At 39.4% G+C, this 26,294-nt stretch overlaps 1 protein-coding gene across 1 annotated transcript in view; it reads right to left on the bottom strand.

Moving 5' to 3' along the window:
- Window positions 1–1,815: 1,815 nt before the first annotated feature.
- Window positions 1,816–26,294, bottom strand: part of LOC116627640 (cytosolic beta-glucosidase-like) — a 108,572-nt gene continuing 84,093 nt past the window's right edge. The window contains 1 exon segment of the mRNA XM_032397505.1: window positions 1,816–2,018. Coding sequence (XP_032253396.1) covers window positions 1,816–2,018 — 203 coding nt within the window.

The raw sequence follows: 26,294 nt of genomic DNA, 5'->3' as shown, positions 1-26,294 counted from the left end.
AGGAAAACTCAGTTGTCTTGCAAGATAATATAAGGAGGGCACATAAATTGTAAATAAGATACATGGTAAAAATGAAAAAGACGGGCTGGACAGGAGAGGAATGAAATAAGATTTGGCAATGTGCTTTTTAAATGAACACAAATTGTGAGATAATGTCTCATTGAACAATAAAAATAACAAAACAGTGGCAAAGATGTAATAGAATTTCCTATGTACACCATTTTAATCTTAATATAATTTTCCCCAGTGCACCCACGTTTATTGAACTACTACGACCATTTCTTTCTCACTCTGTCCAAAGTTACCAAGACAGTGTGCTTTGCTGTAAATAATTCCTTGATTATGAACATGAAAACGATCTAGAAATTGACCACAGCATTTTTTAAAAATGACATAGTGTCTGCTCAGGGCCAAAGGCCTTATGGGAATGACAAAGTATGGGTAGTTTCCTCAGAGAAACAGAATAAGAACACAGAAAAACACTTCCCCACTTCCTCCTCCATAAGGCAACCCCACACCTTTGTTGTTCTTGTTTTTTTTTCCTTTATTCAAAAGAAGGGGAAAATACTTCCGTGGCACCTGGGCCTACAGTGTGCTGGACAGACCAGAGAGCTGATGCCAAAGAAGTTCTGGATTTGGCAGACAAGATGATATGACTTGAGGAAAATACACATCAGTGAATCCTCAGTTTCTCAGTCTGCAAAATGGGGGTGATAATATTTACCTCTTAGTTTCAAGCATGATACACAAATGAATGTTGAGTAAATACTACTCAAATATGGAGGTGAGGGTCCAAATTAGATATATGTGAAAGGTTTGCTAAAGTGGACACATTACAACTTACACATTACTACTGACCCCAACTGAGGAAGCTCAGTAAAATGTTCAACTCCAATCCAACCCCATATATATCTCAGACATGTGTAGACATCTTACACTCACATAGGTCATTCAATCCATATATTTCATGTATTTCCTAGGTGTCATCAATGTTCTTATAGATCTTAAACTTTAAAAAAATACCCCAAAGTAGAGACTATGTCCTGCTTATTATTTTGCTTTCATTGGTGTCACTCTGGAGTAGGAATTCTGTTTCTGCTAAACAACCACTCAAATACTTTTTCTTCTATTCACAGTTTAATTTGTTTTATTAATTTATTATTTTTCAAAAATAATTCATCAGGCAAGAGAAAGACATACTTGTTCGTGCATAAAGAAAATGTGCCAAATTCATCAACAAATCCATTTTATTAAATGTGTCATCAATTAATCCCTTTGTTGAATAGAATGCATAACTATATGTGACTAACTTTTAATTCTGATTTTTTATACTAGATTAAACAGTAGAAGAATTTTGGACCACATGAAAATGGATCTACAAAGCAAACAATAGCTGACATAACCAGAAAAACTAGGCTCATAAACAAGTATTCTTATAATACATGGTCCTGCTGTTAGGGCTGCAAACCATGAGCATACTATCTTTGTAAATTTTGCATTATTTTTTTCTAGAAAAATTCTAAGGATTTAAATTGAAGTTTTCAAGTTTATCTGATTTCTTAATATAAAAATCAATTTCAGTGGTTTTCTATTCTGTTTTTTTTTTTTTTAAAGCCTCATTGATCCAAATGCAAATAGAGTAAAGGCCATCATTAAATATATCCCCAGGCATTCCGTATTCAGACTTCATAATCATGGATCAGCTGGTAGGAGATGATTACAAAGGCAATTTGAGATTGTCTAAAGGATCACCAAAGCAGATATCTTTTCCAAAACCAGAGGCCTCTTCTCCAAGAGACGTGGGCCAGCCATTTTTTATGGATGTTCTTCTAGGCCATTGTTTTGGATGATCTTGGCATACACCTTGGCTGATGTGTAAGGCACTCGAGGTCTAGCAGGATCCTCAAAATCAACATGGAAGAGACCAAACCAGCTACTATACCCTTGGATCCACTCAAAGTTATCCAGAAGAGACCATGCACAATATATTTTGCAATTTACTTTATCAGTCTGGATAGCTAATTTAAAAAAAAAAAAATGAGAGAAAAGAAAAGAAAAAAAAGGAGGAAAATTATCATCTCTGGGAATTTTTTTTGTGAACATACAAAAATCGCTGACAACTAGTTGGGTATCTTTCTTTTACAGAGGATCACAGAAAAAAACCTCTCAATGCTCTTTTCCAATTTTCTCTTTTAGTCAAGTAGGGGTTCCATTCAAGAAGTTAAATTACATATCATTCTAATTATTTGATTATTCATTCAATTTGATATATGTTTTATTCCTCCATTCATTTACTCAATAAATATCTTTTTCAATATCTACTACTTTTCAGACACAAAGAAACACACATACACACACAGTTTCTCCCTAGTACCTAGAATTATATTCATTAAAGACCCTGCTCAGCTCTCACTCTCCATACATGACATGATACTCTATGTGGAAAACCCAAAAGACTCCAACCAAAAATTGCTAGAACTCAAATAGGAATTCAGCAACATGGCAGGATATAAAATCAATGCACAGAAATCAGTTATATTATATACATTAACAATGAGACAGAAGAAAGAAAAATTAAGGTATCTATTCCATTTACAATTGCAGCAAAAATCATAAGATACCTAGGAATAAACCTCATCAAAAAGGAAAAGAATCTGTACTCTGAAAACTATAGAACACTTATGAAAGAAATTGAGGAAGACACAAAAAGATGGAAAAACATTCCATGCTCATGGATTGAGAGAACAAATATTGTTAAACTGTCTATGTTACCTAGAGCAATCTATACATTCAATGCAATCCCTATCCAAATACCAACAACTTTTTTTACAGAGCTGGAACAAATAATCCTAAAATTTGTATGAAAAGACCCCAAATAGCCAGAGGAATGCTGAAAAAGAAAACCAAAGCTGGTGGCATCACAATTCGGATTTCAAGCTACATTATAAAGCTGTAATCATCAAGACAGTATGGTACTGGCACAAAAACAGACACATAGATCAAAGGAACAGAATAGAGACCCCAGAAATGGACCCTCAACTCTATGGTCAACTAATCTTTGACAACACAGGAAAGAATATCCAATGGAAAAAAAGGTAGTCTCTTTAACAAATTGTGTTGGGAAAATTGGACAGCCACATGCAGAAGAATGAAACTGGACCATTTTTTTGCACCATACAAAAAAAGAAACTCAAAATAGATGAAAGACCTAAATGTGAGACAGGAAGCCATCAAAATCCTAGAGGAGAACACAGGCAGAAACCTCTGTGACCTCGGCTGCAGCACCTTCTTGCTAGACACGTCTCCAAAGGCAAGGGAGACAAAAGCAAAAATGAACTTTTGAAACTTCATCAAGATAATAAGCTTTTGTGCAGCAAAGGAAACAGTCTACAAAACCAAAAGACAACCTACAGAAATGGAGAAGATATTTGTAAATGTCTTATCAGATAAAGGGCAGTATCCAAGATCTACAAAGAACTTATCAAACTCCATACCCAAAAAACAAATAATCCAGTCAAGAAATGGGTAGAACACATGAACAGACATTTCTCCAAAGAAGACATACAAATGGCAAACAGACATAGAAAAATGCTCAACATCACTCAGCATCAGGGAAGTACAAATCAAAACCACAAAGGGTACCACCTCACACCAGTCAGAATGGCTAAAATTAACAAGTCAGGAAACAACAAATGTTGACCAGGATGCGGAGAAAGGGGAACCCTCTTACACTGCTGGTGGGAATGCAAGCTGGTGCAGCCACTCTGGAAAACAGTGTGGAGTTTCCCCTAAAAGTGAAAAATAGAGCTACCCTATGACCCAGCAATTACACTACTAGGTATTTACCCCAAAGATACAGATGTAGTGAAAAGAAGGGGCACATGCACCCCAATATTCATAGCAGCAACGTCCACAATAGCCAAACTATAGAAAGAGCCCAGATGTACATCAACAGATGAATGGATAAAGAAGATGTGGTATATACACACACACACACACACACACACACACACACACACAATGGAATATTACTCAGCCATCAAAAAAATGAAATCTCACCATTTGCAATGACATGGATGGAACTAGAGGGTATTATGCTAAGAGAAATAAATCAATCAGAGAAAGACAATTATATGATTTCACTCATATGTGGGATTTAAAAAACAAAACAGAGGATCATAAGAGAAGGGAGGGAAAAATAAGACAAAAGCAGAGAGGGAGACAAACCATGAGACTCTTAACTATAGGGAACAAACTGAGGGTTGCTGGGGGGGAAATGGGTGGGGGTTGGGGTAACTGGGTATTAAGCATTAAGGAAGACACGTGATGTAATGAGCACTGGGTGCTATATGCAACTGATGAATCACTGAACTATACCTCTGAAATTTATATTACACTGTATGTTAAGTAACTGAATTTAAATAAAACAAAATTAAAAAATAAATAAATAATAAAATATTCTTTAAAAAAAAAAAGAAAGAAAAGACACTGCTCAGCTTCTAAATGCAACCTGCAGATAATCCAGAAAGTCCATCACTAAGTAAATTGGAAGAGGTGATAATACTAAGGCTGAGGCAGCCCCAGCTATTACCTTGTGTCCCTATGACCAAACTGAGCCACGTATTATAATTCTGGAAATAGGACCCTACAGTGAAAAGGGTCAACATACAGCTCTGACTGTACATATATCTTAGACTGAGTAGGCACAAAATGTTATGGCATCCCCTCTGCCCAACATCTAAACTCAGAGTGGTGTTTAAACCCTCGAAGAGCCAAAGCAATGGGCCATCTCTCCCCCAAATACACATATGCACATACACAATATTCTATATGATTTCATCTGTGGATACCCCAAAGCCTATCCATGGGCTGCTATAGTAAGATGTCAAAATGTGGAGAATTTTCTAAGTAGTTTTACACTGATTTCCATCATGTTAGGGAATTTAACTCATTTTTTAGTATTTTAAACATTTTAATAAATATTATTTTAGCATTAATATTTAGTAATTAGTATTTTAATTTAATATTTCAAGTATGGCAAAAACAAAACAAAACAAAACTCTGGGGTTGCATGAATTGTTGCATTGAGCATTTCTTTTAAAACCAGAATAAGTAAATTCTATATATGGGATGCACTAATATCTATTTCCCAATGCAGAAATTAAATAAAAAGACATGTTTCCTTTACAAGATAAACATATTCTTAAATAAGTTGGGTGAAAATGAACATTCATATGATATACTAAATTTTAACAATATTAGGGATCATTCTCAACCACAATGACTCTTCTAGCATTAGCAAAGCAAGATCTACTCTACTTTTTTCATTGTAAATCTGTATTTTGGGGGTCTTTTAGAGAAACTATAACAATAAACTACGACACATGTGTACATTCTGAATCATCTTGGAATTTCTTTTTTTTTTTTTTTTTTGACTATGGATACTCCGTAGACAAAAGGTTCCTGAGCAGTTAATTGATACCTAATCCCTCTGCCTTTGTGCATGGAGGCATGCAAAGTACTGTACTTAGAGAGTGCCTTATGAATGGCCTCGAGGCAGGAATTAAGCCAAGCTAGATTGGCTCTTTTTAAATAAAGTATGGTTGGAAAATGAAATATATAACATTCAAGCACATCAAGTTTTGCAGGAATTAAAACATGTATAGATACTCCTTCTACTTGTCCACATTGCCATTTGTGTCTCCTCCCCTCTCTGTCAACCACAACTGCAAAATACCAATTTTTAAAAATAATTTTATAACTAACTTAAGTTCTGCATGGCATATATCTAAGAATTAAAATAACCAAAACCAAGTACCAGGTCAGAAAATAGCCATCTCCTTTGACTGCCTTAGAATTCAGTCTGGGGACATGGGAGAATCTGCATAGTTTTTTTCTCATTTGCAGAACTACTGCCCAACATGAAAGCCTGCCGGGTAGAAAGCTAGACAGCTTCTGCAAACACGCACAGCCCCACGGAACATGCACAAAGGATTGATTCACATGCTCAACCAGGGGATAAAAACGATGCCTTGCCTGCTTGCAAGGGAACAAAAGGGAAATGCTGACAAGTTCATTGATAACTGCCAGGAGTTCAGCGGCAGGTACTAAAGTGCCCCAGGATCCTGGTGGGTGTCTCTGCGTTTTCATTGCAGGAACATTCAGATAGAGAGTTACGTGGTTAGGGCTGAGGAGCTGGCCTGCTGGAATCCTTCTCGTTGTGCCACCACCGGGAAAAATGACAAAACCGTGCTAGAGCCTGCATGCCTCTCCTCTTCCAATCTCAAGAACAGAAAGAGACCATCATCACATTTCTTGTCAGTGTGATTTATGAGGTCCCAAATATGAGAAGGGAAAGATCACTTCTGTGAGTTCTCTTTCTTTCTTGAACCAGAGTTTGCAGGCAAAGTAAACACAGACTGGCAGGGACTATGGATGGGTACAAAACACACTGGGATAAAAATGACAAACATACAGAGCCAGAGTTTGGTTTTGGACTCAAAGGCCAGTGGAAAAGGCCTCACAGTCAGCAGTTTGCATATAAAGATGCAAGCAGAAAAATGTCTAAGATTTGCTAATATATCAAAGTCTTAGGCTGTTCTAATTAGAAGAACCCTGTGCCAGTGTCCATTTAGTCCAAACTAAATGGACACACACACACACACACACACACACACACACACACACAGCCCAGGTTTAGCCGAACTGAGAAGGCTGAGGGAATAGTCTTTCATCAGACCGCCCTCATTTCTGACAAAACTACAAGTTCAAGGGGTTCCCCAAACCACCCTCAGTTTCAATAATTTGCTAGAAGAACTCACAGAATTCTCTGAAACCCGTTATACTCATAGTTGTGGCTTATTATGGCAAGGGATACAAGTTAACATCAGCCAAAGGAAGAGATGAATAGGTCAGCGACAGAGGGGCTCCAAACATGAAGCTTCAATCATCCCCTCCCCAGGAGTCCTGGGGTGGACATGTGACAATGCACAGAGCACTGCCAAGCAGAGAAGCTCACCTGAGCTTCAGTGTCCAGAATTTTTATTGTAACTTCATTACACTGGCATGATTAATTAATTGGTTGTCCATGTGGATGAACTAAGACTCCAGGTCAAGTGATACTGTATCACCCAAAACCCCCACCTTCAGTCACATTGCTGGTCTTTCTGATGTTACTAGCCCCACCCTCAACAAGGACATTCTGTCAGGTATGACATAGATTTCCTCCCCAAAAGCTGAGGGCAAAGGCCAAGCCATTATCTGGGCAAAACCCAATTCTTTACTACACACACACACATGCACACACACACCTTTTAGAAGTTCATTATTTCATGATACTGTGCACAATCTTCTCAAATTACTGGTTTATGAAGTGCCGTGATTATGCCCATGCTTGTCACATTACAAAAGGCTAAAAATTGGGCACTCAGCTTCAGTAGGATTTATTTCCCAACAGTTTATAAACAGAGATAGCCTTTGTTTTCAAGATTAACTAGGACTATATAAGACATCCATGACTGTGGCATAACAGTTCAGCTATCAAACAAACAACTCATCCACAGACCCAAGCTGCCGTGGTGAGAACCAGTGGAAAGGTTCCAGACAGTGATAAAGGCAGCAGCTCCACAGAAGAAAAATGACAGAGAGAAAGCTCCAGCAAGGAGTGAGAAGGAAAAATAGAAGCATCTAGATTTCCGTGTTCTGGTAATGGCAGACGACATTATTTGAGCAAGCCCTCCTAATGAAAACAAGTAAGCATGCTGCATAGAATTTTAAAAGGAAATCTTCAAAACAATGAAATGCTGACAATTTCATAGGGAATTATCAGGCCAAAGCAGAACGAAGAAATGAAGATTGATAGGCATGGCAGCTACTTTCACCTCATGGAGTTCTCCAATCTTAGGAAATCAGAATCTTTTCCTATTTCCTGGGGTGAGGTTAAGCGTCAAAGCCCAGAGATACATGGCAGGAAATCCGAGACCGCACACAGACAAAACTAAGATCCCCAAAGACTAATCCCTCAAGGGAAGGGTGAGCCAGAAACAAAGCAGTCAATGAAAAGTCTCAAGTCATCTGGTGGTTCAGAAAACATCAAGTCTGGATCTTGAATAGAGGTGATCCCATACTGGGATTACCCAAGTGCCTAGAAGATGCACATTCACATACTTTCTGAAAGGAGATACCTATATTCTAAACCTTCGACTATTATCACAAACATTTTTAAGTATAATCATCAGCACATAATCAAATATAACCAGAAAGACATGGGAAAGCAATGACAATTAGAAAATCAGCAAAATCAACAGACAACAGAAACGGGCACCTGCGTTGCTCAGTCAGTTAAGAGTCTGACTTTGGCTCAGGTCATGATCTCACCATCCTGGGATTGAGTCTCATCAGGCTCCACACTCAGTGAGGAGTCTGCTTCTCCTTCTTCCTCTCCCTCTGCCTCCCCCCACACCCTGCTCATGCATACTGTCTCTCTCTCAAATAAATAAATAAATAAAATCTTTAAAAAGGGAAACAAAACAAAAATAACCAGAAAGCACGGGAAAACAATGACAGAAAATCAGCAAAATCAACAGACAACAGAAACAAACCCACAAAGAGCTGTTTTTAGAACTATCAGAAAGACTATAAAATATCCATGTCACTATGTTTATATCATAGAGATAAACTTGAAATATCTCCAAGGTTCAGGAACCCATAAAAAATGATGTGGCAGATTTGGGAAAGGAAACTAACACTTGGGTTTGAATCTGCGATGCAGCACTTACTAGCTGAAGGGGCCTCTGGTTTCTCATGAGTGCGATGTAGACACTATTATCTGCTTCTAGAGCTGCTGTAAAGATTAAATGGGATAGCATGGACTCCAGCACAATACCTCGCCCATGTCATTTTCCTCTCTGGCCACCCCTTGGGAGAATACAGAATCCAACGTAAAAATATAGTTTGATGCGCCCTCTCCCCATCAACCCAGATATTTTGATGAAGTCAAAACGGGGTTTCAATGAGCATCTGGGACAATGTAAAAGGGGAAGAGGAGTCAGAAGGACAAACTTAAGTCTAAGAAAGTGTAAGGACAAAGGGAGAGGCACAAACTGCATAAATCTGAGGACAGGGCTCTTTACATCAGTTAACAAACTCCTTTCTTTTCTCCAGGGTGACATCTCAAAGTCACTGCCTGGCTTCCTGCCTCCCTGAGTCCCAGGAAGCAGTTCAGAGACCTCTACGACACTGAGTTTCAGATGTCCAAGCTCTCAAACTTCTGAGATGTTAGTTGAGTGGGTGCATCCTGGGCTTTACTTTGTGAGCAGCAAATCTGATCCCAGGTATGGAAAACACTAATAGAATGGGTCTGAGTCAAAATCCTTAAGTGGTATGTGGCTAAGTCAATGTCATAACAAGTCCAAAAGGCAGGATGCAAAACAAGCTCAGATTCAAAGTCATTGAAATAAAATGGGAACAGATCAAAGACAAAGACAGAAGTTGCAGAGCAGTCTTGGGGAGTGTCTGCAAAGGGTCATGGAGTATTTTCTATTTGCATTAACTTATTGCTGAATATGTGGTGTATAGAAGAACCCGGCTGATGAAAAAACATAGAGCCAAAGCAAACATCAGTATGATTACTAATCCAGCAGGGCACTGTTTCTCAAAGTGTTGGCTCTGACCACCTGAACCACTTGGAATTACCTAGGGCATAGCTAAAAAAAAGTTTGTTAACCCCACCCCAGATCTACTAAAATCAGAATCTTTTGGGTTGTGTTATAAGCTAAATTATGTCCCCTCAAAATCCAGATGTGGAAGCCCCAGCCCCTAGTACCTCAGCATATGACCTTATGTGGACATAAAGTCTTTAAAGAGGTGATTAAGTTAAAATGAAGTCCCCTAATCCAATGGGACTGGTGTCCTTCTAAGAAGAGAGAAGTCACCAGAGGTGTGTATGCACAGAAGAAAGACCAATGAGGACAGAGTGAGAAACTGGTTATCTGAAAGCCAAAAAGAGAAACCTCAGGAGAAATCAAAGTTGCTGACACCTCAATCTTACACTTCCAGCTTCCAGAACTATGAGAAAATAAATTACTGTTGTTTAAGCCACCCTGTCTGTGGCATTTTGTTATGGCAGCTCTTAGAAACTAGGTTGAGATCTGAGAATTTCTGTTTTTAATAAACAACCTGAGTGATTGTTACACTTAGTCAAGTTTGAGACTACTAAGCCTAGGATAAGCTCTAACAGTCCACTACAATTTTTTGAACAGAGGCATCCCTCTTGAGGTTATAAATGTAGATGAATCCCTCAGCCCCTCAACACTCATAGCCAGAGAAGCCCTATGCCAAGAGACACAGCAATGTGCAGGCCAGGTCACACCACCTTTCAGAAATAGGGGACCATAAAGAGACCAAGGTAGGAATCCTGCAAACTCAGGAGTGCCAAATGCCTGTCATCTGCCATTTAATCAAAGCCTCACCTTCATGAGACATCTTTCCAATTCACCATCTGTAACTGGATGATTGGTGGCTCCCTGTAAAGATCTATCCATCCAAAACCTGTGAATGTGACCTTATTTGGAAAAAGGGACTATGCAAACGCAGTTAATGATCTTGAGATGAGAGGGATGCCTGGCTGCCTTGGTCAGAAAAGCATGCGACTCTTGATCTCCAGGTCATGAGTTGAAGCCCCACATTGAGTGTGGAGATTAGTTAAATAAATAAAACTTAAAAAAAAAAAAAAATCTCAAGATGAGATCGTCCTGGATGATGGTGAGTCCAAAACACAATGACCAATGTCCTCAGAAGAGAAGAGAAGGGGAGAAGACACACAGGGAAGAAGGCAATGTGAAGACACAGGCAGAGATTGGAGTGCTATGTCTGGAAGCCAAGGAATGCCAAGACAGCCACCAGAAGTTGGTGGACAAACATGGCACAGATTCTCTCTCAGAGCCTCCAGAAGGAACCAATCCTACTGGCACCTTAATTTTGGATTTCTGGCCTCCAGGACTGTGAGAGAATAAATGTCTGTTGTTTTAAGCCACCAAGTTTGTAGTCATTTGTTACAGCAGCCACAGATCATGCACCATACATGCTTTTGTAGAGTAGTTGTCAACTGGGCTCCAAGTCCCAAACCACCCACCTGATTTTGCTGAAGGCTTGTGAGAATCTTTTCTCAAGGCCAAAGAGAGAGAAATCCTTCCCAGGACACAGTTTGAAGCAGATTTTCTGGTAATTGCCCCCACCAACCTTGCAAATACATTTCTCTGAGCTTAGTTGAATTGCATAGAGCACTACAGCTGGAGGACAGCTTTAGCTGGGTAAGAGTGCCTGCAAGGGAACTGGCACACTGTCTTTCCCTTTCTTTGGAAAAAATAAATTAAATAAAATAGAACAACATCAGGAAGATCTAAACATAGAAAATGCACACCAAGCCCCCCACCCCAACTCCAGGTGAATATCAGTGGCTGGACAGCATCTGTGAAAATGTCCAAATAATCCCAACACAGGAGGCCCCACCTGCACATGGGAACTCCTAGTAGCAAAACCTATGACTCTCTGAAAAGAGAACCTGAAAACCAAAGGCTAAGTTTTAAATATTTTATAGGAAAATGCCAATTAGCCAGAAATAAGCTGTAAAGATTTCTTAATTATCTGTATTGTTCCTATTACTTACGTTAGATTTGGGAGGAAAAAAACTGCAAATAGCAAGCAGTTGAAAGGTATAAAAAATATATTTTTATTTAGTTATAGAGCTGATCTAAGGATAGGTACACATTCAGTGTCACCTTCTATAATGTCTCCATCAATATTACTTTTACAGTTACCCCTGTGAAATAGAGAAGTTCTTATGAAAACCAAAGTTCTAAGCAAGTGAAACTCTCTTCTAGGGGCGCCCAGGTGGCTCAGTCAGTTAGGTGTCTGCCTTTGGCTCAGGTCATGATCCCAGGGTCCTGGGACCGAGCCCCGGGTCTGGCTCCCTGCTTCTCCCTCTGCCCCTCCCCCCACTCATTCTCTCTCAAATAAATAAATAAAATCTTAAAAAAAAAAAAAAAACAACTCTCTTCTACCAGAAATCCTTCCTTCCCCCTTTCCCTCTTCCTTTCTCCCCTTACTTTCCTTCTGGGACTTACTTTCCCCTTCTGTAAAATGGAAGCAACAGTATCTTTTTGCTAGGATTGCGGTATTAAATAAATTAATACATATAAAGCTCTATGAATAATGCCAAGTTTATAGTAAACACAACATATTCTACTTGTTGGTACAGTTGTTGTTGTTACTTCTCTCCGAGTCTGGAGGGGCGATGAATGAAACCTGTTTTATCTCTACCTCCCATCTGGCTTCAAACAGCTTTCAGAGGGTGTAGAGTCAGCAAAAAATGCTCAGTGCTGAGAACCAGAGAAATCAGGGCATCAAGGGAAAGAGCAGCATCTGGGCCAGGGTTTGTGCTCTGTGGGAAAGGGTCAGTTGTGGGTCATGAAAAATAAATCACTGAAGACAAAGACCTTAGGGGGAAGCTGCCGGGAACACCGGGTGCTGCTGAAGCCTCCCGGCCTCGGTGTGCTGGGAGGTGGGGACCGCATCACTCAGGGTTTCTGGGATCCTACGACAACAGCCACCCTACACTTATTAAATAAATATATATTGTGCTAGCACTGGGAATATAATGGAGAGCAAAATAAACAACCCCTCTTTTTGTAGAGCTTAACAGCGCATGCGGAAGACATATCTTAATCCAATTACCACCCTGTGATCCTTTAATTGCAATCCGTGAAGAGTATTATGGAAGGAAAGACATGGGAACTGTGAGCGAGAACAACATATCAGCTCACATATATTGAGCATTTAGGTACTGATTCAAGCATTTTGTGTACACATTAACTCATTTCCTCTTTACCGGAGACCTATGAGATAGACATTATCATTGTCCCCATTTTACAGATAAGGGAACTGATGCACGGAGAGGTGAGGTAAGATTTACAAAATTCATACAGCAAGTATGAGAGAGTTGGGGTTGGAACCCAAGCAAGATAACCACAGAGGCTGCATGCCGAGCCACAACACTCTACTGAGTCCTGCCTGACTTGTGCTGTGGTGGGAAGATCCAGCTCGGTTAGCAAGGGCGGGAGAACAGGGGGAATGCAGCAGTTTCCTGGAGCAAACGAGCTGAGAGCTCAGCATTCATTGGGGTTATCTACTGCCATCAGCCAGGGTTCTCTCGTAATTTAAGTAACAGAAACTGACCTTGACTGATGAAGCTTAAAAGGGTCAAGTTGGAGAAGTAGGCTCAAACAAAGATCTCAGGACAGGTGCCCAAAAACACAACTCAGAACTGGTGGATGGAGGAAGCTTCCTGAACTGCCACTGACCCAACGGGCACTAAGTCCTGCAGCGCATTGCTGCCGAGACCCGACCTTCCTGCAAGCAGAGAAGCCACTACTTCTGCACCAGAAGCTGGACCTGACGACCATTCTCAAAAGCTGGATGCACGTGCTGCTATCCTCACCAGCACACTAGGTTCTGCCTTCCCCAAGCTGTTCACTTTCAGATTATCTTCTCACATGGACAAGTCTGATGGGCAGAGACTAAATCACAGGTGTGTGCCCTTGCTCTGACAAAACCTGAGGAATGTCCTTCTCTACCTGGGCTAGACAAAACTCTTATATCTGGACATTCCTCAAGTGTAGCTGGGGTGTTCAACAAGGGCTAGGCAGCCAGAAAACATGACAGGTGTCCACTTCACTAGATGAACAAGGACAAGAGCAACCCGAGAAAAATGAACCACTATGTGAAAGATCAGGCGTGGGAAAGTTCACAGCGTATTTAAGGAACTCCAAGAAGGTGGTGGTTCAATGGATCATAAAGACTTATCAAGAATTCATAGAAATAGAGAGTAGAATGGTGGTTACCAAGGGCTGGGGCTGGGGGAAATGGGGAGAGGTTATTCAAAGGGTACAAATTTTCAGTTGTAAGATGAATAATTTGGGGGGATCTAATATACTATATGGTATTTATAGTTATTAGTTTGATAATTATACTGTATTATGGACTTGAAAGTTGCTAAGAGAGTATATTTTAAATTGTCTCACCACAAAAAAATAAATGGCTATGTGAGGTGATGGAGGGTGTTAGCTAATGCTACAGGGGGAAATCATTTCACAATATATAAATGTATCAAATCAACACACTGTACACCTTAAACTTATACAATGTTATATTTTAATTATATCTCAAAAAACCTGAGGGGGGAAAAAGAAAAAAGAATAGTGGAGAGAGAGCCATAAGGCAGGGGACATGCAGGTCCTTATAAAGATTTTAAGGATTTTGATCTTTATCCCAACCACATTAAAAGTCATTGAAGGAGTTTAAGCAAGGGAGTGACTTTAGCTAATTTGCATTTTTAGAAGATTACTGTGACCTCTATGGAGAATAAATGTGAGTGTAGCAAGAATGGAATCCAAGAGCATATTTAGGAGTGACTGCAGTAAAGCATGAGGGAGATGATGGGAGCTTGGTCTGGGGTGGTGTCAGGGAAGACGAGAGAGAATCAGATGGATTAAATAGATATTCAGATAAAATCAACTGGACTGAACAATTCACTGGAGATCAGTGGTGAAGGAGATAAGGTAGCAAAGATAACACGATTTAATAGATATCATTATCAGTCTCTGAGTTCGGGAATACTGGGCAAAGACAAGTTTTGGAGGAAAGGCAGAGAAGGTAATGAACCAAACTCTGGTTATGATGACTTTAGGTTTCTCTTTTTGATCTCCAAATGAAGAGTTGAAAAAACTCAAAGTAGAATCTGAGATGGAAATGTGAATTTTGGAGTCATCAAATAGTGGAGGTAATTGAAATCATGGTTGTCAAACACAATTTAGAGAATAAGAAAACAAGTTGTTGGTGCAAGCCTTATGGTATTCCAACATTTAAAAATAAGCTGGAAAAGGAAATTGAGGAGGAGGACCAGAAATATTCTATATCCTTGACCTGATATAACCATAGATGACACTTTCTGTGGACATAATTTGACCAGTCACACAGCTGAAGAGGGAGAATTTGGAAATGAACACTAAGGCTGTCTGACTCCAAAGCCCACAATGCTTCTAACAGAATAGCATGGAAAGATTGTAAATCTAAGACTGTGGGTGATACACAAGGGTCAAAGCCACTATGGGAACATAACCAGACCATGTGGAGAGCATAAAGTAGGTGGAGGTAGATAAGCACCTGTAACATCAATATCCTAAGAGCAAAAATCTAGTGCTTATAGTGTAAGGAAAATTCTCAAGTCTTCTCCACCCCTTTCAAAATCCCCTTCTATCACTCCAGGAAAGATTCAGGATCAAAACCAAAAAAACTTGCCCCCATTGAGAAAGAGTAGCACTCAATTTAGTGGACAGCAATTGGTCCAGGATTTGCTGGGATGATAGTTTTAAAGAGGATCAGGTTATGAAGCAATGACCTACATAGGTAGGGGTCTCTCTTTCATGCACTCTTGAAGTCAGAGTGGTTAAGATAGCATGGATTCTTTCCCCTTGGAACACACTTTGCCAAGGCACATACTTTGTTCAGAGTCTCTCTTTTTCCTATTTGACAACAGGCCCATAGCTTCTTGACTTGCTTAGGCCCAGGACAGAAGCAGGTAGGGAGAGTGGGGGAGGGAGGCACCCTCTCCTGTTATCTGCTGCTCTGGTCCTATTTCCTAGGGTATGAAATAGTGCTGTTGGTTTTTATCCTATTAGAAGGATAAGTTCAGAGACCCTAAGATGAATTTAGGAAAAATTGTGGGTTTTTAGTTTGTTTTAACTCTGGGCTTTAGACTAACTCTAACCTGTCTCTACCTGGGCAAAAAAACTATGCCATGTGATTCAGCCTAGCTCACTAAACTTCTGAAGAGAATGGAGGACCATAACCCAATTTAGATCATGAGTCCTCTTGTCAAATATCATATGGTGACTCCAAAATTTATATCTCCAGCTCCTTCATCTCCCTTACCTGCAAAATCTCTATATAATTGACTAATTGACATCTCCCCTTTCAGTCAAAATGACATTTAAACTTTAACATATATATTTGTACACTAATGTTCAAATCAGCATTATTCACAATAGCCGAAAGATGGAAATAACCCAATGTCCATCACTGGATGAATGGTTAAATGAAATGTGCTATATTCCTACAATGGAATATTATTTGGTATTAACAAAAGAATGAAGTTCTGATACATTCTACAATATGGATGAACCTTGAAGGCATTATGCTAAGTGAAATAAACTAAGCATGGAAGACACGTATTGTATGATTCCATTTATATGAGGTATATACAATGTCAAATTCACAGAGACAAAGTAGAATAGTAGTTACCAGGGATGGAGGGGAGGAGGCAATGGGGGGTCATTGTTTAATGGGCACAGTTTTAGTTTGGGGAAGATGAAAAAGTTCTAGAGATGGATGCAGGTGATGGTTGCACAACATGAATGTACTTACTTAGTGCCACTCACCTGTACACCTGAAAATGGTTAAAATGGTACATTTTATTTTTGTGCGGTCTAATTTTAAAATTTTAAAAACTGATTTTAAATCAATTTAAATAAATACAATGTAACATGTATAAAGTAGAACTCTTGCTTTTTAACCCATTCCTCAAAACTGCCCCCCACCCAGCTTTTCTAATCCTAGCAAATGGCACCATCTATCTAATTCTTGACACCAGGCACCTAGAGGTCATGCTCGATTCTCCTTTTGCTGTATTCTCTCCCACTGCCAGTCTGTAACTGGTTCTGCCTCCATCCCCCTCTCTATCCCTCTACACTACCACAGTAGCTTCCTTACTGGTCACCTGCCACAACTCCTATACACAATATAGCCAGAGAGTATAAATTTTTGAAAAACCAGTTTAGCTTATGTCCTTCCCTGCTTAACTTCCCCACTCAATGGTTTCCTATCTTACTTAGTGCAAAATTTGACATCCTTATATGACCTTTAAGGCTCTGTATGATCTGGCCTCTGCCTGGCTCCCCTCTGCCTTCTCCTTGCTGTCTTCTACCTCCATTGTCCAGACACACTGGGCTTCTTTCTCTTCTTGAAATGTGCTGAGTTCTTTTCCATTTCATGACCTTTACCCTGACTTTCATTCTGCTTGGATCACTCCTCTAGGTCCTCACTTTATGGCTCTTTATTGCCAATGGGTCTTAATTTAAATTCATCTCCGTAAGCTATCTTTTCTGATGCCCCAACTTAAAGTTTTATTCCCAACCACCCCATTGTCTCTCATATTATCCTGTACATATCTTCTCTGTGGCCCTTATCATTACGTGAAAATGTCTTATTCACGTATTTACTTATTTTTTATTGTCTATCTTCCCCAGAAGACTGAAAATCCCATGAGAAAAAGGGACATCTGTCTATTATCTTCAATATGCCCAACCCTGAGAACAGTACTTAGCACATAGTAGATGCTAAATAAACACTTGTTGAAGGAATGAAGAGAGGGAGGGAACAATATATGGAAGGAAGAGAGGAAAGAAGGAAGGAAGGAACGAAGGAACAAATGAACAAATGAAGGGGAAAAAGGAAGTCCTCTTAATATGATCTTAGTAAGACTCTGGTTGGACTATTACCATCTGGATATTAGAATCATAGCATCTTCAGGCTGAACAACCAAGATTCAATGGGTATTGATTACAAAATCCATTCCCAACACCTGAATCCCTGTTACTACGCTGCTGGCTGTCCCTATCCAGCCTCTGCTTCCAGTCCCAACCTGGTGATTCCAAGTCTCCATCCATTCAGACCTGAGATTCCTCATCACTTTCCGTTAGCCTCTTACTCTCTGACATTTCCCAAAAGCTTCTCCACCATCTCAGCTGCTGCTACCACACTTCACCTCTGATTCCTAATATTTCTCAAATAACTCTTTATTTGGACCTTAGTTGCATGTCTGGCATAGTCCTCTGGAGTGTTTGCCCTTCTTGAGAAATCTGGGAGCTCTCAACCCTCTTGAGCAATGTCACTCCACTCTCCTGGACACAGTATGAGTTTGAATGGTGGCTCTTGGTGCCAGAAATCCCCCAGGGTACCAGAGTAGAGCCCCAGGAGAAAACATTTCCCAACTTATAACTTTATCTGTAGGCCTGAGGCACGCACTTTGGAATAACTATCATTTTTTTAGTTCATAAGAATATTGATCTTCTGGATATAGAAAAAGTCCATCTCTAATAACTATAGCCATCTAAGAATAGCCCTCAAAGAAAGTTGCTGGTGCCCCAGATAGAAATATCAGAGTCCCACTTTTCTACACACAGGTGAAAGGCTAAGTTCTAGGTTCTATGGCTCTAGAAGTGGAAAAATAAGCGGTATGGCTGAATAAAAGTAGTATAACTGCCTGTGAGAACAACAACAACAACAAAACGTGTAGTTTTGCTCTGAAACTGATTTAGGGCTTTAGAACTATAATTTGTTAAACTGAATCCTGAACATATAGACTAATATTAATACTTCCTTCTTAGCTTCTTTATTTAATTCCTCCCTTATATCCACAAAACACTTCACTAAGCATCTACTAAACGCAAGTTATTGTTTTAGGCAGAGTGATTCTCATAGAGGAGAGGAAAATCTGATGTAGACCTTACCCTCAAGGTCAAGTAGTCAAGTAGAAGAGAAAAGCCTCCACATAGTTTCTCTGATTTGCACATTCACTGAACACCCTTAACTTCCCTTTTGTAACATCAATAAGACATGGAACTATTTGTTCATTTTCTGTCTTCTACTCCAGACTCTAAGCTCCACGAGGGCATTAAGCACATGGATCTTATCCTGGTGAAGGGTGGGTGTTTAATAGAATATTGCTTAAATGAATGAATGTTACAAATGTATACAGAATACTGAATACAATGTCACCAATAGAAGAACAGAGAAAAGGTGGTTCTCAAGAAGGCAAGATTATCTTCTTGACCACAGTAACAAAATTCAATTCCAAATTCCTCTTGTCCAAATAAAGAGAAAGAAATATCTTCTTCCAACCTGATCAAATCACTGCTCATTTTGCACTCTAGAATATTTCTGTGTGATCACAAGGACCATGTCTCTCATCAGTTACTGGAATTCATATATATATAATAAATGTTGAATAAATTATATTAAATGCCCCTCAAAAAGCCATTGTCAGAGGATTCAATGCCACCTTTAGCTAATGACAAAAGGAGAGTAAGCAAGCATTAGCATTATCCTCACCACAATAACACCACAAAAACACTTCAAGTGTTTGCATACAGTGGTCACTATAATGGCCTAGAGTCAGGAGATACAGGAAAGTGAGTAACAGAGAGTTGAGAAGAAGGAACAATGGCATCTCTTTAAACTGCTACTGTGTAAGTTTTCATATTGCTGGCACCAAGTTCAAGCCCAGGTGGGTACACCTCACCCAGACTGCCTGTGCTGGCCTGTTGTACAAGTCTCGCTAGTCTGCTTTTTAAGGACAAGGAAGGACACTGCTTGGTGATGTGGCCACAAGCTGTTCAGGGAAGAGACTTTGCTCAGCACATTTCAGCTACTGAGCAAGGCTGGACTAGTTTCACATAAAATAAATAATCATGCAAAAGCAGATTCGTTGTGATAGGGCTCTGACAACTGCTCTGAGAGGCAGATCCTTGCAAGCCCATCTTTCAACAATGAACTGACCCAAAGATCCAGGAAAGCTCCAGACAGGACCATATGGCCTGGAATAAAACATATTTCAAACTCTGTTTATTATGCATATCTTTCAAAGGTTCACTACTCTGTGATGAAACATTGCACCTGCAAAGCTTTAATAAGCTTCCCAAGCAAGTACAATTATAAAATCGCAGGCACCTGAAGAATTTGTCTTCTCTTACACTTAGCTATGCACTGCCCACCAATGACTGGTCTCATTCTTTTTAATTATATAGGTTTGCAGTATTTTGTAAGCTGTGATCAATACTTAGTCAGAAAATAGAACTCCTTATAGACCTCAGCATGAGGGCCATGAAATATCTCTCCTCCTAAATTTTAGGGACTCCAACATTATTGCATATAGAACCTTCCAGGATGCCTGAAAGGAATAGCAGCAGCTCAATCATGCAGCCCTGCAAAGACAAGAGAGCCTCTGACATGAATTTAGGTTGGGCTTCATTCATCAGCAGTGGCAGGGGTGGAAGGGGCATGAACAGTTTCCCCTCACAAGTGAGCTCTGTGACTCTACATCCAGTCCAAATATTTGAGAAGCACAGTTTGTTCATTATTCACTCAACAAATATTCGCTGAGCAGCAATTATGTAGACTATGTATAGACTCCAAACTAGGTGCGGTGATTCAGCAATAAACAGCACATAGTTTCTGCCCTCAGGAGTTGATGGTCTCATTGGGAAGACAGACTCAAAAAGAACTGATTTGGAAATACAAAAAGACACTAGAGGGACAAAAAAAAATGGGGTCATTTAACTCTCCTGGGAACTTCAGGTACAGCTTTCCAGGGAAATAGGCATCTGAATCAAAATTTGAAAGGTTAAGAATTCACTAGCTAGTTAAGTAAGAGAAGGTATGAGCCATATCAGTGTTGGAACTCTGCCCGCGTGTCAATTTTAATGGCCTGTCTCAAGACTACAAGCATTGTGATACAGTTTGGGGCCATGAGTTCTGTTTCTATCCTTGCCTCTAACCAGCTTATGCATTAACAAGACATGTATCTCTGAGATTGCTCATATGATCCAGTGATGGGTTTAGAACTGAAGATCTTTATAGGTCTATTGGCACTAAAATCCTTCTAAGGTTCTCTCCAAACTAAGGGTCTACATGAAATTTGGACCTTTCTTATTTCTTGACCCCAAAACAATGCACAGTGGTATATCTTGGGATTGAGAAGTAGATTTTACATAAGATAGCTTAGCCTAATCATTATGCAGTGTGATGGAGTGGCTGAGTCTTACTGCTAAGATCCTCTTACTCCTCTTGAACCTATGGCCTTGCATCAAAAGAGACTCTGGATTATATGATAGAAGGATAATATCAGACTCGGCCTTCAAGAACGTAGGACCAATAATAGTAGATGAAATAAAGACTTTGACTATGAAATTACATGTAGACCTAGAGACATAAGAAAAAAGTAATTGCTGCTTCCTAGAGGTACTGATGATGCCATCAGTAATATGCAAGAAGATGAGCTTTTTTTTGACCACAGGTTGTTATTTGGCAAGTGCACTGAGGGAATAAAAGAGAGGAACAGAAGGGAGAGAGTGAGGGAGAGAGGGGGAGGAATAAAGGAGAGAGGAGGCAAAGAGGGAGAGGGGAAGAGAGGGAGGAAGGCAGAAGAACATTTACTTACTATAATCAACAGTGTCCTTAAACTGTTTTTATCTCCAGGCTCTCAACAATGAATCACAGTACAAGCCAGGGCATTATCTTTCAAGGCTTTTTAGATTCAAGGAGAACAGCAGAGGATTACAAAGATAGCACCTGATACTTCCCAGGCGCACAGAAAAAGGGACAGCTATGATATATTGCTAAACACCATGTTGTTCACAGCGACCCTTCAAGACTGATGTTGTTATGTCCATTATATGGATAAAGAAAACGAAGTTCAGAGAAAGTTAAGTGTGTTCAAGTTGAGCAAGAGAACAGGTGACAGAAAAAGGATGAAGACCCAGCAGTCTGCCTCCAAAGTCCATGCTCTTTCCAAGACCCTATTTTGCCCTCTTCCTAAGTCATCTTCCTGAAACCCCTGCATAGGAGGTAGAGATTAGCCATTTTTGTCTCTGTCCAACCTATGCTTTGAAAGACTGTTGATCACAGCCATGTAGGTGGCCATAGCAGATGAAGTGTCAAAGGAATTCTGGACAGGTATCCTGACACTGAGAACGTCACTGACAGGTGCAGGTCCAACCAGTGTCTCTTTTTATTTGACCTCACTGCCTATCATATATCTGTTAGTCTTTTCTGGTTTGAGTATTAAAAAGACAAAAATATTCCTAAGAGGTGTCAGGAGAAAGGGAGAGAGAGTAGGGAATTGGAAACCTTTTGTTTTACTATGAACTATAGACAGAGAAAACCATCATTCAAAGAGAGAATGGAATCAACAGATTTTTGTTTTTCCTCCGGCTTATGGTAGAACTCTATATTCTTTGAACTTCATTATTTTTCTTGATAAATATTGACTTTGTTTGAATTTTAATAAATCCACTTTTTTATGAGCTACTTCACTGAGGTTCAGAAAAGCTACATACCACCTCTCCCACACAATTTTTCATGGACCACCTTGAAGAACAACTTTCTTGAATGAAAGATGGGGTGAATTTCCTCCTATTTTGAAGCTAAGACACTAGTAATTCACATTTGCTGCATGTTTACTGGATACCAAGCACTTAAGAGTTTTATATGCATATTTCATTTGCCCTTTGCAACAACAAGATAGATACTCTTATTATTCTAATCTTAAAGTGAGAAAAATGAGACTTAGGGAGGCTGTGTCATTTGTCCAAGGTCACGTATGTGATAATACATCTCAAATATGGTCTCCTTTGTAAACCTCTTGTAGAGTGGAGTGGATTAGCAACTTGGAAATGATTCTGGAAGGACAACTACATCATCTTATTTTTATTGGATATTTTTATAATATTATATTGAATATAATATTTATTCTTTCATTCAATTTTTTTTTTCCAAGCCACCAAAAATACAGAAACAAGTAGGATGAGATCAAAATCCCAAAGGGTTCCTCTGTCTTATAAAGAAAAAAGATACATAAGGGAGTAGTTATGAAACAATGTAATCAGAACAAATACTGCATGTCATGGGGCACAGAAGAGAAACTCCTGACTCAGCAAGCGTATTGAAGAAAGGAGACATCAGACCTTCTTTAGTGTAGATAATGCTAGAATAATCTTAAAGGGCAGATAGAAGATAATGAGGAAGAAAGGGCCAGAAAGCACAAGAAAAAGACAAGGACATGTTCTGAGAACTATATCTAATTTGATATGACACAAGCATTGATAAAGGCAAAAGGGCAAGAGTAACCCTGAGAAAGTGTGTAAAAAGTGTGTAAAAAGCCATGTCATGGGAGACCTTCCTTGCCATATGCTAATAAATTGGAATTTGATGCTGAAGGCAATGAGAAACCAGTTTTAAGAAGGGGAATAAGAAGACTGAGTTTGCATTTTAGAACAATGTTCCAGCAGACTGGAGACTGGAGTCAGGGAGGCCAGTTAGGAGGCTGCTGGAGCCTTATAGTTAAGGAAATTGCAGTGGGATAAGGAGGGACCAGATACTAGAGATATTAAGAATCAAATCTTATAGCCAACTAATTGGGAGGAAGAGTTTAATATGACTCCCACATTTATAGCTGTGTCTGTTGTGTTAATAAGAGAGAGAATTCAACAGAAGGATCATGTTTGGGGCATGAATAGTAATAATGAACAAGGGACTTTACAGTTTACAAATGAAATTTACAGATATGATTTTATTAGTGCTTTAAACAACCGTATGAGGGCTAGCCCCATATCAGAAGGGAGTCCTGAGCAGAGAGGCCAAGTGACTTGTTCAAGCTCCTACAAGTAGTAGAGGGAAGAACTAGAACTTAAACCCTTTCTAAATCCCATTTTCTTTCTACTATATAATCCAACACACATAATAATAGTAGCAGGGTAGTAATGATGATAGCTAATATGTGTTGAACCCAGGTTCTCTTCCAAGAACTTTATATTTATCAACCCAGTTGATTTCTCGCCACAACCACATCCAGTGGGCATTGTTGTCTCCATTTTACAGCTGAAGCAAATGGGGCGCAAAGAGGTGCCAGCAGTAAACTGTATCAGCTGGGGTATACCTGTCACCATTTCCCCTGTGGGGCAGATCCAAGCGCCATGGCAAGCAGAACCGCACAGCCATAAGTCAATGACATGACCCCTTGCATTCCTCACCAGACATCAGGTTTCTTTCAGAGCCTATGGTCTAGAGGAAAAATCCAGACCCAGGTCCTCATCGTTTTAACCCATATATGAAAGATGAGAACCATTTTCCCCCCAACCCCAATTCTTTGAGTTGGCGAGGATATCCAGGACCTCTTTGCTGGGCCTTCTGAGAGCTAGAGCCAGGCTCTGTTGATCCAGTTTGAGTTTTCAACAGGGAACCATTTTCCAACAGCATTAGTGTGCTGGGCTGTGCTGTCCTGGAGCGGGATAAACAACCTCAGGCTTGACTGCCCAGTGCATCAGGCTGTGGAAACAGCCCTCCGGAGGACACTACTCACCAAAAGCCCATTAGCCAATTACTCAGAGCCCGTTTAGTAAATGAGCTCTTTCTGTGTACTAATTGGAGCCCTGTAAAAGTAAATTTGCAGTGAGAAGCTAGCTCTCTGTGGTCAGATTCCTCTCTCTGGTGCACCTCAGAACCAGGGTCCTGGAGAGGCAGAATGGCCTAGGGGTATAGACTTTGGTGGTACAGCTGGTACTTAGCAGCTATGTGGACATCAGCATGTTATTCTGGCCTCAGTTTCTTCATCTGTGAAATGAGGATTATAGGGCCTATTTCATGGGATTTGGGGGACTCAGATAAGTAATACACCTATGCCCAGCACATAGGAGCTATTCAATAAACGTTACCTGGTATTGTTTACTGCCCTTGCATATTTATGTGGAACAAACCACCTTATTCCAAAGAATGTAATATAAAAAGGTGAGAGGAAGCAGTATAAATTTATTCAGGTTTGATTACTCAAGCTTCAGTAATATATTTACTCAGGGTATCTGTGATGTCTGCTACACTCCTTATTTGGCAATTAAGATATAGTTTACTGTTAGTTTGCATTACTATGTCACTAAGTGACTTTTCATATACCTAAGCATTAATTACCTCATCAGTTCGATTTCATGCTCCTTGAAGACAAGTTCCAGGTATCTACATGCACCCCAGTACCATCCAAACATTAAGTAGATATTTGTGTATTATTGATGTCCTTGAGTAAATTGTCATTCCTGATGACAAGTGAGTGAATATTGGTGTGTTACTACCTATGAATACTTAATTCTTCAAGACTGAAAGTTTCCAATGAATTTAATCTCTATTCATGATTTGGCGTCAAATTAGGCATACATAGTCAAACCCATAGGGCAAATAGTAATAAAATAAGCTAAGGCAAAAATTTACTCTACTCATGAATCATAGTTGTTTATTTTATGAGGACTTCAACACAAAGTTAAAGTAGATGAATACTAAAGCTTTCATTGTCTTAACTCCCCTGGAGCTGGGCAACAATTAGCCTAAGAAGTAGAATAGACTCTGGAAACTAAATTGAAGTTCTGCCTAAATTAACTGTTAATTGTCATGGAAGTTGTGCAAACTTGATCAAACAATCTCATTGTCTGCTAAATGTTAAGACCATTTTAGTATACGTGAAAATAATGTGCTTGGTATTACTGAAACCACATTAACCCAGCAGCCATTTCATGGGTTTGAGTACCTGATGATGATTTATTAAAAGTTATAGTTTTCAAGGTAAATATTGGAAATAATAACTTTGTAATGTGGTAAAAGCCAACTCTATTTAATCTTCTTAAATTTCATCCTTAAAAGCCTAAAAATAATATGTTAATTTGTTTAAAGGAAAAATAAGAAAAAACATGTCACGTCTTTCGTTAAGCATAGGTAACAGTTGAATGGAAAATCAGACAAACAGACTACCATTCAAACAGGCTTAGGTAAAGAGTTAAGTTACCCTTCATTATCAGGCTTCTACGGAAATAACTTTGTACTTAAAAAAAAAAGAAAAGAAAAGAAAACCCTGAAATAGCTTCCTTTCTTTAGCAGGGTCATTTTCCTGATTTCACAAGCCGAAGCAAATACAATGTGACTAGCTAATTCCCAGCTGCATAAAGATTTAAATCCATGTCTGAACACTGGACAATCAAATTATGTAGTAGTACAGTAACCAGAAATAAACTCAACACATAAATGCAGTTTATTCAGTATCATTAACACAAATAAAATTTACACCTACAGTCCTGTGCATTAAAAATAACTTTTCCCACATCAAATAGCAATATTTTGCTATGCCAATCAAATTAAACCACCAGAACCATACGGAAAGAAATCAATTCTATAACAAACCTTTGAAAAGTACGGCATTTATCATGTTCAAGACAGGTTAATTCCAGTTCTAAACAAACTTTATTCCAAAGAGGGGTTTTTGTTTTTGTTCTATTCTTTGCTGGAAATGTACTTAACACAAATATTCTGTCAATCTAACCACAAAATCCCTTTTCTTCCACCCTACGTGAACGAAAAAGAGAGAGAAA

This window comes from Phoca vitulina, unplaced genomic scaffold (assembly GCF_004348235.1).
Source record: "Phoca vitulina isolate PV1807 unplaced genomic scaffold, GSC_HSeal_1.0 scaffold3, whole genome shotgun sequence".
In the NCBI taxonomy this organism is placed as follows: domain Eukaryota; kingdom Metazoa; phylum Chordata; class Mammalia; order Carnivora; family Phocidae; genus Phoca; species Phoca vitulina.
Note: the sequence above shows the minus strand (reverse complement) of the source record. Positions and strands in the feature narration are given on the sequence as shown.